At 46.9% G+C, this 16,645-nt stretch overlaps 1 protein-coding gene across 2 annotated transcripts in view; it reads left to right on the top strand.

Annotated features, from left to right (window-relative positions):
* The window catches only part of FOXK2 (forkhead box K2), a 72,618-nt gene that overhangs the window by 49,542 nt on the left and 6,431 nt on the right, over nucleotides 1–16,645 (top strand). For both annotated transcript variants that reach the window (XR_005364095.1, XM_038546205.1), the window contains exons 3-8: nucleotides 204–351; nucleotides 2,600–2,746; nucleotides 8,734–8,927; nucleotides 9,707–9,882; nucleotides 10,858–11,154; nucleotides 11,334–11,543. Coding sequence is in view for 1 of the 2 variants with exons in the window: in XM_038546205.1 (XP_038402133.1) it covers nucleotides 204–351; nucleotides 2,600–2,746; nucleotides 8,734–8,927; nucleotides 9,707–9,882; nucleotides 10,858–11,154; nucleotides 11,334–11,543 (1,172 nt within the window). In the remaining variant the exon portion in view is untranslated. The remainder of the gene's footprint in view (nucleotides 1–203; nucleotides 352–2,599; nucleotides 2,747–8,733; nucleotides 8,928–9,706; nucleotides 9,883–10,857; nucleotides 11,155–11,333; nucleotides 11,544–16,645) is intronic.

The raw sequence follows: 16,645 nt of genomic DNA, 5'->3' as shown, positions 1-16,645 counted from the left end.
AAGATAACACATGTGGAAGCAGATACCTCATTTCCACGTTTTCTGGAGTGATCTTAAATTTCTAAGAGAATTAAGGAGTCCATTTTCCATAGGAAATGCTGATGCTCTCCTACTTTGTACTTGAAATCAGAACGGGTCATTGAAGCACAGTGTGACGTATGTTCTCTAATAGTCTGATAGCAGCGACCTTTTCCCATCCACAGTGCTGCAAACTCCTGCCCATCCAGTCCCCGGGGAGCAGGGTCTTCGGGGTACAAAATGGGCCGTGTGATACCAGCTGACCTCAATTTAATGGCCGACAACTCGCAGCCAGAAAATGAAAAGGAAGCTTCTGGTGGAGACAGCCCAAAGGTAAATGTTTTATAGCCTTGAAACAGAACCCAGAGGCCGTCACGTAGCCAGCTGTCCTCACTTCTTTGCTTGTAGGTCTAGTAATATCCCCACCTGGGCCTTTTGTGAAGTGTATGTCGGAGGGGGTTGCACAGCTTGGTCATTCAGCACTGGGTGCTCCCTGGTGGGCAGCAGTGGGTCCAGGTGCTAAGAGCTGAGCCGGTGGAGGAAAAGAGAACCCCTTGGTCCTCACAAGGTGATGTGTACTCTGTCCCGGGAAACTGTTCCTGGGTTTAGTCCTGCTGTTGCAGACGCTTGTGTCTGAATGCACAGGTGCACAGAACACACATTTTTGGGATGGTCCTTGCTGTGACCATGCATGTTTTTATTCTTTGAACCAGTAACACCACTTCTAGGACTGCATCTAAAGGAAATGGCAGAAATCTCAAACAAAAGTTAATAGAAAATTGAAAGCAGCCTAAATGCCCCATTGGAGAAGAATTATCCAGCAGGGGACTATCATGCAGCATAGCTACTGCTGTGGAAGTGTCCTTGGTATAATGCTGAGTGAAAAAGATAAAGCACTGTGTAGTGTTATTATTTGTGCAATAGAACAGGCACAGCCATGGGATAGATGCACCATAGCCATGCACCACCTGTTTGCAGCAGCCGGGAGCCTCGTGCATGGGGCGTGCTGGGCAGGGGAGGCAGGCCCAGAGGCACCTTCTGTAGGATTCTGTTTTATCCATTTGCCTGTTTAAAATCAGGCAGAACTAAATTGTGTTTTTTTTCAGGATGCATTCTGAGATGATAAAACTTTTAATCACAGCGGGATTGTGATTACTGTAAAATGTCAGAAGTAATGGGGGCCTCTCTGGGAGGTAGACACTGTGGGCTTGGTGGGCATGTGGAAGCTTCTGGGATGTGGGCTGTGTTCTTCTCTTGACCTAGTGTTGTTCTGACGTTAATTTTATAAACATTTGTTTTCAGCTGATAAGGATGTATTATACGCTTTCCTATCCATATTACATTTTTCAATTAAAAAAAAAGTTTTTAGAAGCGTATAGAATAAAGGTTGACAGAGAAACACACCGAATGGCATAAGCACAGTGGAGATGGCTTCACGCTCTCTCCCTGGTACCTGGGTGGTCTCCAGCTCTGCCGTCTGCCTGGCCCTTTGGTACAGCACAGGATAAGTGGTGGGGATCCCGGCTGAGGTCCTCCAGCCCAAGTACTGGCTATTGAAGCTGGGGTGCTGGGGTGGTGGGTGGTTCAGTCTGCATGGAACATGTCCCCACCACTGGCTGGCAGGATGGAGCATAGCCCGGGTGGTTGAAGCCCATGCTCCTCTCCTTGGCAGGTCTTTCTACCTTTTCTGACAGTCCTCTGTTTGTTCTTTCCATTTGTATTTATCCCTAAAAAATGTCTAAATTGCTCATTTTTAAACCTCAAGTAACATGTATCATCTTGAGTATATTCTTTTGCAGCTTACTGCTTGGAGTCTACCATTATGCTTCGTGGTCCATTTAACTTGATACGTACAGTTCCCAGTTCACAACCAGGGGTGTACCCTCTCCCCATTGGGTTTATGTATGTGGGGGCTGAGTTGTTACAGTGACAAGGAGCCACTTGTGGCCTTGAGCAACCTGGCACCAGGGGTGTGTGCGCTCTGCAGTGTTCACAGTAGCCCTGCACACTAGAACAGCGCCCGCCCAAGTGCCTGAGACCCCAGTGTAGGCGCTCGGCAGGTGGCATGCGGTGCTTGCCTCTGTGTGGGGTTTCCTATAAGGAGGAGCCTCGCAGTTGATGGGTACGCGGTGGTTCTGAGCCGTTGTCCCTTTGGCTTTAAGTGCGTGAGGACCCACTGAGCCCTGGGAGGGAGTGCCAGCTCGCTCCACCCTTTGCCACGCTGACTCTTCACTTTATTGTTAGATCCATGTGATGGGCCTCTGGCGGTGATGTTACATGTGTTGCCCTGGACTCTAATGAGGTCAGGAAAAGTAGCTTTTTTCCCTTATGTTTTCTGTTTTTGCCATGTGGGGTTTCTCCTTATGTGGTTTTAATATTCTGTTACACTGCTTATACACTTTTCCATTTGTTTCATGAAAATTTTCCAAATGTTTTTCAGATTACATTATTTTCGTACTAAGGAAAACTAAGCATTTTCACAGGAACACTTAAAAACAACAATCCTGAATTTTAGTAAATTTAGTAAAAATTTTGATATCTTCAGTAATCTCTCTCTCTCTTTTTTTTAACTTAACTACAGGATGACTCAAAGCCTCCTTATTCCTATGCACAGTTAATCGTACAGGCAATTACGATGGCTCCTGATAAGCAGCTCACTTTAAATGGAATTTATACTCACATCACTAAAAACTATCCGTACTACAGGACAGCGGACAAGGGCTGGCAGGTAAATCTGTTTCAGGTTTTTTTTTTTTTTGTTTTTTGTTTTTTTTTTTGAGATATTTCTGTGACGTGGCAGTAGATGCTGATTGATAACTGAGAGGACTTAGGCTGCTTTCCTTACCTTGGGCACAGGGCAAAGCAGAGCAGGGTAAGGGAGACCCTCCTTTGCTCAGGGAGGAGGCATGTTGGATGCCGCTAACCCCGTGCACTCACCTCCTCTGCACAGAGCAGAAGGAATAGCGGCTCTAGAAGCAAACCTCAGCCTGTGGTTTTTATGGTCACTGCCCCACGGATAGGAAAGGCACGGATTTGTTTGCAAGGTTCCTCTTCCACCGTTGCAGTTAACTCCCTGTGTCTGAGGTAAAGGAGGGTTAGAAACCCAGCCTATCCCTCACTTAGGCTTTCTCCTGTCTTCCTTATTGCGTCTGCTGACGTACCTAGCTTCTCCAAGTCTGCACAGAGATGGTTTTCAGACTGTTTTACCAAGGAACCTTTCTTCAAAAGACCTCTCCCATTGCTCAGTACAGGGACACAGATAAATGTGGTGCTGCCCTGCATGGTAAATTGGGGAGCCTGCCTGCTTGTGCACCTGTGCAGTCCGATCATTCCTAGAGTGTCTGTGGAACCTGGGCCTCCTCAGAGGACTCTTTGAAATCAGTGCATATTTCCCTGTTCAGTTTTTTAATTTAGTTTGGTTTTTAAGCTTTGACACTCTTTTTTTTTTTCAAGCATTTTTTTTTCTTCTGTGTGTCTGTGTTGTGTGTGTCCACTTACTGGACGTACAGTAGGACCTCTGTAATTCAGACAATAGAGGAAAAGCAAGTCTGAAATACAGAATATTAAAAGCATAATAAAGGAGGAAACATAGGTTTGCAGTTCCTGAATTTATTAATTAACGGAGAATGGAAACAGTCTTCCTTTCAGGCTTAGTGAGTAAATGACTCTTTGAGAAATGGATGCCAAACCATAGCCATAACCTAGTGATGGGGGTAGGGGTTGGGGGAATCCATTTTCTGTTTAATGAGGGGCAAGAACTTTCTTCTTCTACCTGTAAACGTAAACATGTTTTAATAAAAATAGCCCACCAGCCAAATCCTGAACATTTCCTTTGTAAGGGATCTTCAGTCATGTACGGGTCTTTGATTATGGAAGATATAGAATAAGACCCAGCCTACCCTCCTGGCTTGGGTCATCTGTACCCTGCCTGCCATCCTATGCACAGCTAGGTGCCATTTCTTAGTTGGTGGTGAGGAAAATGCTGGGTTTGGGAGAACACTTTCATATCCAACTTCCTGGCAGGTCTCTCAAAACACTGGACAAGAAATCCCAGCAATACTAACTGTACTTTAATCTAGAACAGTGAAGTTGTACTTCAGAGAAAATGTAAAACAGAGGAAGCAGAACCAGATGATAACCTGTGTCCGTGTCTGGTGATTGCACCTGGCACACAGCTCCCTGTGTGTGGGCAGGTGAGGTCCCAGGGTGCCCTGTCAGGACTGTGGTAGAGTGATGTACAGCTCATTGAGTGCAGAATTCTGAGGATTGGAAACACCAGTTAGCTGGGCGTAATAGGAGTGAGTATTTCTGAAAAGGCTGGCCAGGCTTTGAATGATCTCTCTCCCCATTTCCTAATATCTATTTATTCAAGAACTGCTTCCAAGCATCATGTGGTTTTCTGGCTGAAGGACAAAGGCCAGCTCTCCAGGGTGGCCTCCTCCTGGCTTCAGTCTGGTGGGGAGTGCTTCAGGTCAGGTGTGATCCCCACTTGCACTGGTTGCTTCTGACTTCAGAGCGCACTGAAAGCAGAGCGTGCACACATAACTGCTGCAAAGCAAGTACCCCTTTCTATTCAATTGTCGTTAATGTTTTTATTGAAACATCTTCTTTTCTGTCTAGATCAAGGTCCATAAGGGTGACTGCGCCTCTTGCCTGTGTCAGGCCGCTCCTGGGACATTTCACACCTCCTGGCTCCAGCATTTTAGCAGGAAAGGGATTTCCTGCTGCACTCCTCCCTTTAATCTATGGACATGCACTCAATTTCTTTCTGTCCTAAGAGGTCCTTAGCTACCCCCCCGTACTCACCCACATGTGTCCCTTTTCTGTCATGAGAATTCTCTGAGGTGCCCTTCCCAAAGTAACCATGCTTAAAGTCCCTGTATATGTGAGTCTTTATTCCCAATTCCTCACTTTTGGCTTAAAACAAAAAAGCTTTTTCATTTTTTGTTTCACAAAAGAACCAGATCCATTTTCTTTTCTAGATTTTCTTTGCATAGAGAGTAGGGGGAAGATTGTCATCTAAAACAGCCCATTTTTATTTATTCATGAGAGACACACAGAGAGAGGCAGAGACATAGGCAGAGGGAGAGGGAGAAGCAGGCTTCATGCAGGGAGCCTGATGTGGGACTGGATCCCAGGACTCCAGGAACACGCTCTGGGCTAAAGGCAGGCGCTAAACCACTGAGCCACCCAGATGTCCCGAAACAGCCCATTTTTAAAATGTGGGTTACCAGGGGTGCCTGGGTGGCACAGTTCGCCAAGCATCCGACTCTGGATTTCGGCTCAGATCATGATCTCAGGGTCAAGAGATCGACTCCTGGGATCCCTGGGTGGCGCAGCGGTTTGGCGCCTGCCTTTGGCCCAGGGTGCGATCCTGGAGACCCGGGATCGAATCCCACATCGGGCTCCCGGCATGGAGCCTGCTTCTCCCTCTGCCTGTGTCTCTGCCTCTCTCTCTCTCTCTCTCTCTCTGTTACTATCATAAATAAAAAAAAAAAAAATAAAAAAAAAAAAAAAAAAAAAAAGAGATCGACTCCTGTGTCTGACTCTGCTCAGCGGGGAGTCTGCTTGAGATTCTCTTTCCCTTTCCCTTTGTCTCCCCCACCCCCCTGCCTCTCTCTCATATAAATAGATATTTAAAAAAAATAAAATTTGGGTTTCCAGACTGCCCCTTGCCCTCCTCTGTGGGGTGAAGGAGGTGGCTGTGCAGGGAGAGGGGGCCCTGGTGGGCTTGGGCCCCTTGCTCTGCATCAGTTCCTAAGAGCCATGTGTCAGCACTTCCCACCACACTTGTTCTGACACCTAATGGAAGGAAGTCCACAGCTACCTTTCAGGCTCTCTTTTGGTATTTTGCATTGTTTACACATGGCAAAGCTTTTTGATTTGTCTAGAGGAAACTCTAGGATAAAACAAAATGTGGCCGTTTCTGGAAAGATGACGTATTTCTTTGGTTGCATATTTATGCAATAATGTTTTTTTTTTCTTTTTAAGATTTTATTTATTTATTCATAAGAGACAGAGAGGGAGAGAGAGAGGCAGAGACACAGGCAGAGGGAGAAGCAGGCTCCATGCAGGGAGCCCAACGTGGGACTCGATCCCGGGTCTCCAGGATCAGGCCCTGGGCTGAAAGCAGCGCTAAACCACTGAGCCACCCGGGCTGCCCCACAATAATGTTTTCTTATGATTTATAATTCTCATTTTACCCAGCCCAGAGTTGAGATATTTGTGATGACTAGAAGATTTGAATTCTGGGCCTTTGAAAGGACCAGAGCTGGTTCCTCACAGTGGCGGGAGTGCTCTGGGCTCCCCTCACCCTGCACATTCATATCTCCTTCTGGAGGGTACTTAACATATTCCCTTCTCTAGGAGTCCTTAATAGTCCTTAGTAGAGCACTCAGTGTGATTAGGATGGACGGAACAGAAACCAGGGTCTGGGCAGGAGTGCTAGAGGTGCTCGTGGAGGATGGTGACCAGCTCTGCAGCTTTCCCCCTGGGTCTGTGTCATCCCAGGGGACAGGAGAGAGGAGGGGCAGGTGCTCAGGGAGGGTGGGTTCTGGGAAACAGCCTCGATTAGGGGAGGATTTGGGGCGGGGGAGAGACTATGCTAAGGATTACAGATCCTTTTCCTCGTATTTACTTTTAAAGAATAATAAGCTGCCGTTTCTCTGCATATAATAATTTCTGAAACATTAGAGTCTAAGTCAGTGTGATTTTAGCGTATATAGCTTGACTTGATCAAATAACAAAGGCCTTAAATTACCTTAGAAATATAGTTGCTTTATTCTGTCTGTGTCTACATTCAATATCTCTTACTACTTCCTCATATTTTCTAGTGTTATTGACTGAAAAACCATAGCCTTTGTGTTCGAGAGCTCGTTGTGAGTGGAGAGGAGATTAGACCCTGTTGTGATGGTGCCTAGTAGGCTCTGTCCCATTTTTCAAGACACAGTATAAATATACCAGCTCCTTCATCTGGGAACTTGTCATGGATCCGCAGGCCCTGGGCCTGTTCTCCTGTATCAGGGGGAAGAAATGCCTGTGTACCAGTCCCCTGAAGTGGCACCTCCTGCCTCCAGACTCCCACTGTGCTCACATCCCTTTTTCCTCCTGGCAGCACGAACATTAACCCGCTCAGTTAACAGCCCTCACATGGGGTCTGCTCACCTCCCATGTTCTTCAGTGTGGCTCGGCGGGCACTTGTGAACTGCCCAGGTGGCCAAGTTCCCACAGTACAGTCAGGACAGGACCTCTTGACCCTCACTGGGCAGTCATAAGGATTGCCTTGTTCACAGTGAGAGGGCCCTGTAGTGTCGTGGCTTGGGTCTGCTTTCCCCAACCCGTAGTCTTGGAATTTCCTTTCTCTGTCCTCCAAACACAGAAATGTCTGTGTGCATTCAGAGGAGGATTATCTTTCTCTGATGGAGACACCAGTAACAATTTGATTTTCTGAAGGAAGTAGTAGAAAGGTATTGTGGGTTGTTACTTAAACCCTATGATAAAACATAATAGTATATGCAGTTACTAAAATATTCTCTCTCTCGCATGTGTTTATTAATAAGCAGTCTCACAAAACACAGATGCAGTCTAACCATCACTTCATGTTGCCAGAGAGGTGCCTGGCTTCCACGGACTTGGGGGGTATTTATCACAGCCTGTGACTGCTGACACGCTTGAACAGTCCCTGAGATGGGCTGTAAACTAGAATTAGATACGTTCTGATTCCTGAGCCACCTTTGGCAATTCGGTATTTCAGGCTGTGGTTAGCAGTTCTGTTAGCAAGTTAATTGGAGAATTTAGAAGTGATTTTTGAATAGCCCAGAGTTTTACTGTGAGTTACCACCATTTTGAAACTTCAGTTGTTTAATTTAGTGATTTTAAATTTCAATGTTAATATAAACTTGAAATGATGTGGATGCATGACTCTCGTCTGGCTGCTCCTGACTTTTGGAGGGCTCAGCTCAGGATCAGGTGTGCTCCTGAGAGTTACTCAGGTTGCAGTGGGGAGCTTTCCTGAAATTGCAAACTGTGAGCCAAGCTTTTTGTAATAGAAGAGAGTAGGGGTTGAGAGAGAAGTTTCCTGTGTGTGCCTCACAAGATTATTTTGTGGGTCAGATTTAAACAACATGGAAGCATTTTGGAAAGTCCTCTTGTTACTGGTGTCCACGATATTTCCCAACCTTTAGCTCATTTCTGTCCTTTGCTGGTTTGCTGAATACTTTATATTGCATTAATTCATTTTAGCTGGCTATGACAGATTCCTACAAGCTAATTCTGTGCTCAAAAACTATTTTAAGGGATTGGCTTGTTTTGATTCTGTTCATCTCTAAGCAGGGTGAGGCCCGCAGGAAAGGTCAGATGACAGCAGTGATAATCCTTGGTTTCCCACCTGGAAAAAAGATGGAAGTTAACATTTTTCCTGTTGGAAATTGCCTCTTTCCCTGCGGTGTTGACTTCCCACCCTTCCTCATTCCCCAGGTCCCCTCCTTGCCCCTGGCGTCCACCCTGCTACTCTGTGGAGGGGTCATACCCCGAGCCCTTTCTTCACTCAGGGGAGAGGGGCTGGTTTCTTCCAGCACAGTGCTGCCTTTAAAGTTGTTTGCCCTCTGCAAGGGCTGAATGCTACGTTTCTGCTTTGCAGGGCACTAAAACTGGGGCACATTTTGATTTCTCAGCAAAGAAATATATGAATTCTACGTATTTTTTTATGTTTCATAGAATTCAATTCGCCACAATCTCTCTCTGAATCGTTATTTCATCAAAGTACCACGTTCCCAGGAAGAACCAGGCAAAGGCTCATTCTGGAGGATAGATCCTGCCTCTGAAAGCAAATTAATAGAGCAGGCTTTTAGGAAAAGACGGCCTAGGGGCGTGCCTTGCTTTAGAACCCCTCTGGGACCGCTCTCGTCTAGGTAAGGAAAAAAGACAAACAAAAAGACCTCACTTACTGGTCAGTGAATTTACCTTCCATGTATTGGTCAATTTTCCTTTTGCAAGTGAAGGAACTGCCAAATGCATTATGATTAAATGTTGGGGTGGGGATTTGAAAAGAGGTGTTGGATGCTATCCATGGACATTTTCTTAATAGTGATCTGAAACAGCGCAGATTGTTGATGAAGTTGTATTTACGCTCTGTTCCCCTGCTGCCATTGTGGCTTCATTGGACTCCTTGCTCACGGCGCTTGGTGGGCAGCGAGCATTCCTTTTCTTGGGCATGAGAACAGCTCTTCAAAGCCGCATTTTAGCTGCTTAGACTCAAAATTGATACAATGTTAATTGCCTGACTCTCAGATTACATTTTAGCTTATAGATACTGTGTTTTTAAACAAACAAAAAGTGACCATGACGTAAGTGTTAAGCCCCTGTCTGCTTGCGCACGGCCAGCCCCTGCTGCCCGTCGGCAGGAGCTGCTCGGAGAGGGCAGCCCGTGCGGCTCCGCGGCGGTGCGGCCTGTGCTGGGCACGGAGCTGTGGTAGCCCAGCACTGGCCCACTGGCTGTCCCGACAGGGGGAGCCTTGCTGGGGGTCCGTCCCAGGTCACAGGATTCAGGCGGACAATAGGACTTACAGAGCTGTAGTCGGTTGACAGAAGACAGATGACACCCCTTTTTTCAGAATGCACTTTATTAAACAAGGCAGCTTTGTGAGTGCTTCACCTGTAAAAATCCACTCTCTCCTTTTTGGTGATTCAGAAGCGCCCCAGCCTCCCCCAATCACGCTGGAGTACTGTCTGCTCACTCCAGTGGAGCCCAGACCCCCGAGAGCCTGTCGAGGGAAGGTTCACCGGCCCCCCTGGAGCCCGAGCCCAGCGCCCAACAGCCCAAGCTGGCCGTCATCCAGGAGGCCCGCTTTGCCCAGAGTGCACCAGGTGAGATGTGCAGAAACAGGGCAGGTGTGATGGGCCGGGGGGGGGGGGGGGGGGGGGGCAGCGGGGCAGGGTGCCAACAAGCTCCTCAGACGAGCACCCCAGAGCTCTCGGCTCCCTTGTACCCGGTGCTTTCTCTGTAGTACCTGCATGCCGTAAGCTCTGGAAAGCTGCCAGCACCGTGACTGTTTAAAAAATCAGTGCACATTGTTTTTTGTAAATAGTTTGTGTAGTTGCCTGAAATAATTTAGAATCAGTCTGTTTCTCAATTGTTTCATCATTCAAAAATAATGAAAAAAATTCCCCAAAGAAATAACACAAATTAGACAAACTAGACATTGATTGACAGCAGAAACTGTTCACTTACTTAATGAATATGTGAGCATTTCATTACGAAGTCACAATGCAGAATAAAAATGTGCGCTCTGCGGAATTACGCACGCACGCCCCATAGCATGGAAATGTGTCCAAGCTAATTCTCTTATTGTTTGGTTGGCAAAGAGTGCAGTTTTGATACAGTGGGATTCCTGACCACATTGGCCCCTGTCACCCGAGTGTCTTCTCCTTTATTCCGTGCCCAAGCCACGGAGAGCGGAGCTTGTACCTCTGCATCTGCACTTTGCAGTTCTCGCCCCCACCGTAAGATAAAGACTTTGGTCCTGGGGGAGCGTGGCCCCCTTGTTTGGGCCTCAGCAGGCAGCTTCTTCTCGTATACTATTGACGTTTTGTTTTTCATGAGGAAAGAACTGTGGGAAAACTTGTCACAGACCAGAACACAACGAGAATTGCGTTTTTAGCAGTTAGATACATGCATTAAATTTCTCCATTAAAATACCACGTTTCTCCCATCGTGCATGACGTCACTGTTACACAGAGGAAGGGCGCCCTGTCTCACCAGACTGTGTGTTGAGCGGGTGGTTGTAATCAGGCGGCTCCCGCGGGCACCCGCACCTCACCCCGCTGCCTCACCCCCTGCAGGCTCACCTCTGTCTAGTCAGCCCGTTTTAATTGCCGTGCAGCGGCAGCTGCCGCCGACGATCAAGCCCGTCACTTACACGGTCGCCGCTCCTGTGACCACCTCGACCTCCCAGCAGCCTGTCGTGCAGACGGTGCACGTTGTCCACCAGATCCCCGCGGTGTCCGTCACCAGCGTGGCCGGCCTGGCCCCCGCGAGCACGTACACGGTCGCTGGCCAGGCCGTGGTCACTCAGGCAGCGGTGCTGGCCCCTCCAAAGGCAGAGCCGCAGGAGAATGGAGATCACAAAGAAGTGAAAGGTAAGCCATGGGAGCAGGCGGGTTTTTGGGCTGCCGGACGCCCCGCAGCCTTGTTCACCTGGAACCCTTTCCTGCTGATCACGTAAAGTCTTAGGTTTGCCGGCCACCTGGTGAGATTTCTGTAAGCTTTCCAGTTATATCTGTTGGTATTGTTTCCTTACCTTTTTTAAAAATTTCAGTGAAAGTGGAACCGGTTCCTGCAATCAGCCATGCCACGCTGGGCGCTGCCAGCCGGATTATTCAGACGCCACAGAGCACACCTGTGCAGACGGTCACCATAGTGCAACAGGCACCTCTGGGTCAGCACCAGCTACCAATAAAAACTGTAACGCAAAACGGGACTCACGTGGTGCCAATCCCTGCCGCTGTCCACGGCCAGGTGAACAATGGTAAGCAGCGTCCTCCATGGGTAAGAGGGTACCGATATCAAGAGTGAAGATCCTTTGCTCTCCTTTTTATGAATGGCATGTTCCATGTTTCGGTTCCAACTGTTACAATTGTCATTTCTTGTCTCAGGAAATATTTGCATTTCTAAACTAGAGAAGACTTGGCCGACCAAGGGAGCTTGGCTCTTAAATAAGAGACCAGGAACCTCCTTTCACCCAGGCTTGCAGAGCGAGGTGAAGGCTAGGCGTCCTGCTGGCTGTTAAGTCCGCTCAGGAGTTTTGTGTCCTTACTGCTGCTGCTGTTTGAGCAGTGGCTCCTTGCCCAGGCACGCGGAGGCCTGCAGGACCCCAAGCAGTAGAGTCAGGCTGCTGGCCCGAAGCAGCTCGCTCTGCCCACAGACGGTTCCTCTGAAAGAGGGTGGCAACGGAAGGCTTACCCATGGTGGCCTCCCACCCCTTCCCGAGCTGTGGAGGGGCGGAGGAGGCCTGCATTTACCTCATGGGATTCAGATTCCCACTCTGCCTCACCGCAGATGCGCTGGAACAACAAGGTGGAACCTTGTCTGGGGAACACTAACCACCTGAGCGTTCCAGTGTGCCAGTCTCTGGACAAGTGGAGGTGTCTGCAGAGTTACCTGCTTAAGAGGCTTTCCTCTCAGGCTGTGTGTCTCCTAAGTATAGAGAGTTGTTTGGGCCTCTTTTCTGAATCAGTTTGTCCTTGTGGCTGGTCCTGGGTGCAGCTGGGAGCAGGTGGCCTTGGGAGGTGGATGGTCAGTCCTCTTCTGGTCCGAGTCCCGCTCAGTCTGAGGCCATGGTGCAGGCCAGGCACTCCCAGGCATCCCGTGTCTTAGGGTCCCTCGAGGATCCCTGTCCAAGTCCCTGACTGAGCAGGTGTGGCCTTCAGGGGCCTCTATGTCCACCAGTCTGCTGGAAGGGGTTGGAAAAACTATGGATCCCTTTCACATGTATAAGTCGGAATTTAAAATTCTTCCTTATAAATTTAATAAGCAAAGATTATGTTTTCCTATTGAAATTATTGATGTTTTAAAATAAAAGTTTTATACTGTTTTCTTAAATGTGCTAATAGAATCCTGCCCTTATTTGCTACACACTCTCAGAACGTATCAGCACCCAGACTGGCCCGCCTGCCTCACAGGTCTTGTACAGATGCCAAGTATCTCAGGCTTGAATGTGCTTTATTGAGCATACTTTTACTCTGCAACAAGAGGCTGCAGAAATATGAAGATTTCATGGTCTGTGACTAATGGGTTGATTTATCAGTAGTTACTACTACAGTGTTGGTTAAAACCAAAAATATAATTCTTACAAGTTAAAATTTTATTAAAGATGAATTTCTTAATCTTGGGGCTTTAAAGAAAGCCCCACAATATCATTGACAACCACTGCAGTGTCAGCCCCAAGACCCTGTTTCCTTTCGGAAGAATGAAACATAGAAGAAATACTGAAACGCCTTGAAGTTTTAGTCATCTTTTAGCAAAAACCATTTTAAATTATGTTTGTTGGTTCTCCTTTATTTTGGCTGCAGCCTTTTACTTTAGAAATCACTGGCTTGGGAAAGGGGTTTGTATCCAGTCAGTGATGATGCCACATCACAGCACCTGTCTTCTGTGTCCCTTTGTTTCATGTTCCTTTCCAGCGGCAGTGCCCAGCCGAGGAGGGAGGAGGTGGCGGGCAAGCTTTAAGACTCTGCAGGCTCGGAGGGTGGCCTGGAGCTGGCCTCTCCTTACCCAGTGTCAGGTGTCGCTTGATGCCGCATGGCCTGTGGCTGCCTTTACCTTGAAAATCACTCTGGAGAAGGGAAAGCATGCTTCTCCCTGTTATTAACAAACTGTCAAAGTCAGCAACTTTGATATTTTTCTTATAAGTTTGTTATTATGGAAAATGTCAAACATTCCGGAAATTAACTCACACCCGATCTTGTTCCATTCTCCCCCATCTGTTCCCCACCCAGATCCAGACGTAGTGTCATTTCATGTGTTAATATTTCAGCATCTGTAAAAGAACTTCCTTGTACTATGTAAGCACCATGCCATTATTGTTTTTAAAATAACCAATAGGGCAGCCCTGGTGGCACAGCGGTTTGGCGCCACCTGCGGCCTGGAGTGTGATCCTGAAGACCCGGGATCGAGTCCCACATCGGGCTCCCTGCGTGGAGCCTGCTTCTCCCTCTGTCTGTGTCTCTGCCCCTCTCTCTCTGTGTCTATGAATAAATAAATAAAATCTTTAAAAAATAAATAAATAAAATAACCAATAATTTTTTTAAAAAAGATTTTATTTATCTCTTCATGAGAGATACAGAGAAGAGAGGCAGAGACACAGGCAGCGGGAGAAGCAGGCTTCCTGTGGGGAGCCCTATGTGGGACTTGATCCCAGGAATCTGGGATCACGCCCTGAGCAAAGGCTCCACCACTGAGCCACCCAGGTGCCCCTAAAATAAGCAATAAGTCTTTTATACCTAGGATCTCCTTAGCTTTCAGGTCATCTTTTTTTTTTAAATAATGGTAAAATATACATACCATACAATTGGCCCTTTTAAAGTGTACAAGTCAGTGGCATTGGGTGTATTCACAGTGTCTTGAAACCTTTACCTCTAATGAGTGTAGAAGGATTTTCCTCCTCCTAGAAGGAGACCATATACCCAGTAAGCAGTTCTTTCCTGTTTCCCTCCTACTGAGCCCCTGGTCGGCTGTCTCTGTGGAGTTAACCTACACCGGACAATTCCTGTAAATAAAATAGGATATGAGGCCTTTTATATCTGATCTCTGTCAGCGAGTATCACGTTTTGAGGTTCATCGATGTAGCCTGGGTCAGCTCTTCTTTATGGCTGAATATGTTTTCATTTTGGTTGATTCATTCATTAGTTGATGGACATTTGACATTTGGGTTGTTTCCACCTTTTGGTTGTGAATAGTGCTGCTGTGAACATTCATGTATATGCATTGAGTCCTTGTTTTCATTTTGGGGGGTGGGATGTATACCTAGGAGTAGAATTGCCTGGTCATATGGCAAGTCTGTTTAATTTATTGAGGAACAGGGATCCCTGGGTAGCGCAGCGGTTTAGCGCCTGCCTTTGGCCCAGGGCGCGATCCTGGAGACCCGGGATCGAATCCCACATCGGGCTCTCGGTGCATGGAGCCTGCTTCTCCCTCTGCCTATGTCTCTGCCTCTCTCTCTGTGACTATCATAAATAAATAAAAAAAATTTTTTAAATGTTTAAAAAAGGGATCCCTGGGTGGCGCAGCGGTTTAGCGCCTGCCTTTGGCCCAGGGCGCGATCCTAGAGACCCGGGATCGAATCCCATGTCGGGCTCCCGGTGCATGGAGCCTGCTTCTCCCTCTGCCTGAGTCTCTGCCTGTATCTATCTCTCTCTCTCTCTCACTGTGACTATCATAAATAAAATTTTTAAAAAAATTTTAAAAAAATGTTTAAAAAAAATTTATTGAGGAACTGTCAAACTGTCTTCCATAGTGGCAGCAGTTTGCATTCCCACTAATGATGTATGAGGTTCTGATTTGTCCACATGCTGACCATCACTTGTTATTTTCTGAGATTCCCCCCACCATGGCCATGTTATTGGGTATGAGGTGATATCGGTGTGAGGGAAAAGGGCCATGAGGGGCAGAGGCAGAGGGAGAATCTCAGCAAATTGCCCCACTGAGTGTGGAACCCAAGGCAGGGCTCCATCCCACAACCCTGCAATCATGACCTGAGCTGAAATCAGGCGTCAGATGCTCAACCGACTAAGCCACCCAGGCACTCCAGGGATCAGTGGTTTTGGTTTGCATTTCCCTCATGACTGATGGTATTGAGCATCTTTTCATGTGCTTAGCTATTTGTAGGTCGTCTTCACACAGGTGCCTATGGAAGTCCTTTGCCCATTTTTTTGTTGTTGAGTTGCAGGAGCTCTTTATATCTTCTGGATAGTAGGTCCAAATATTTTCCTCCCGTTCTGTGGGTCTATCTCTTCACTTTCCTAATAGTGTCTCTGATGCAACAGTTTCAGTTGTGAACTCCTATTTCTCTTTTCCCTTTTGTATCTTATGCTGTGGGGTGTCCTAGCTAAGAATCCGTTGCCACATCTAAGGTCATGGAGACCTAGGCCTATGTTTTCTTCTACTCAGCGCTTACGTTTAGGTCTTTGATCCATTTTGAGTTCATTTTTGTATATGGTGTAAGAGCCTGACTCCATGCTTTGGCATGTGGGTGCCCAGTTATCCCAGCAGCATTTGAAGAGACTGTGGTTTCCCCACTGAATGGTTGTTGAAAATCACTTGACCTCAGATATATGAGTTTCTCTCTGTTCTGTTTCATTGATTTTCATGTCTATCCTTGTGCCAAAGCCACATTTTTTTATTATTACAGTTTTATAGGAAGTTTGAAATTGAGAAGTATCTGTCCTCCGACTTTATTATTTTTTCTTTTTTCCAAGGTTATTTTGGCTATTCTGGATACCTAGCAATTCCATGCAAAGTACAGAATCAGCTTTTCCATTTCTGCAAAAAAAGCATTTGGGATTTTGATAGGGACTGCACAGAGCCTGTAGATTGTTCCAGGCAGTAGTTCTCTCTGTAAGCACAGACGTCTTTGCATGTGTTTAGGTCTTTGAGTTCTTTCAGCAGTGTTCTGTAGCTTTCAGTGTAAAAGCCTTGCTTAAATTTCTCCTGTTTTATTCCTTTGGAATTGTTTTCTTAATTTCCTTTTGAAGTTGTTCATTGTCTCTGTATAGAAACACAGCCAGTTTTTGCCTGTTGATATTGTATCCTGCAACTTTGCTGAATTCATGTATTGTAATAGCTTTTGGTTTGGGGGTTTTCTTCTGTGGGTTTACTAAGATTTTCTGCATTCAAGGAGGATGTCGTCTCCAATAGAGACGGTTTTCCTTCCTGTTGCTGCCCAGTGGCCGGGGCGAGAGCTGCTGATCGAATCGTGATGGCGGTGGGCCTCCTTGCTCTGCTCCCGATCTGGAGGGGCGTCGTCCTCACCATCAAAGCTGATGTGAGCTGTGGGTTGGGTTGTCCTCTACAGACTTTAGCATGTTGAATTGTTTCCTTCTTCCTGGTTTGCTGAGTAGCTTAATAATGAAA

Source organism: Canis lupus, chromosome 9 (genome assembly GCF_011100685.1).
Source record: "Canis lupus familiaris isolate Mischka breed German Shepherd chromosome 9, alternate assembly UU_Cfam_GSD_1.0, whole genome shotgun sequence".
NCBI lineage: Eukaryota > Metazoa > Chordata > Mammalia > Carnivora > Canidae > Canis > Canis lupus.
Note: the sequence above shows the minus strand (reverse complement) of the source record. Positions and strands in the feature narration are given on the sequence as shown.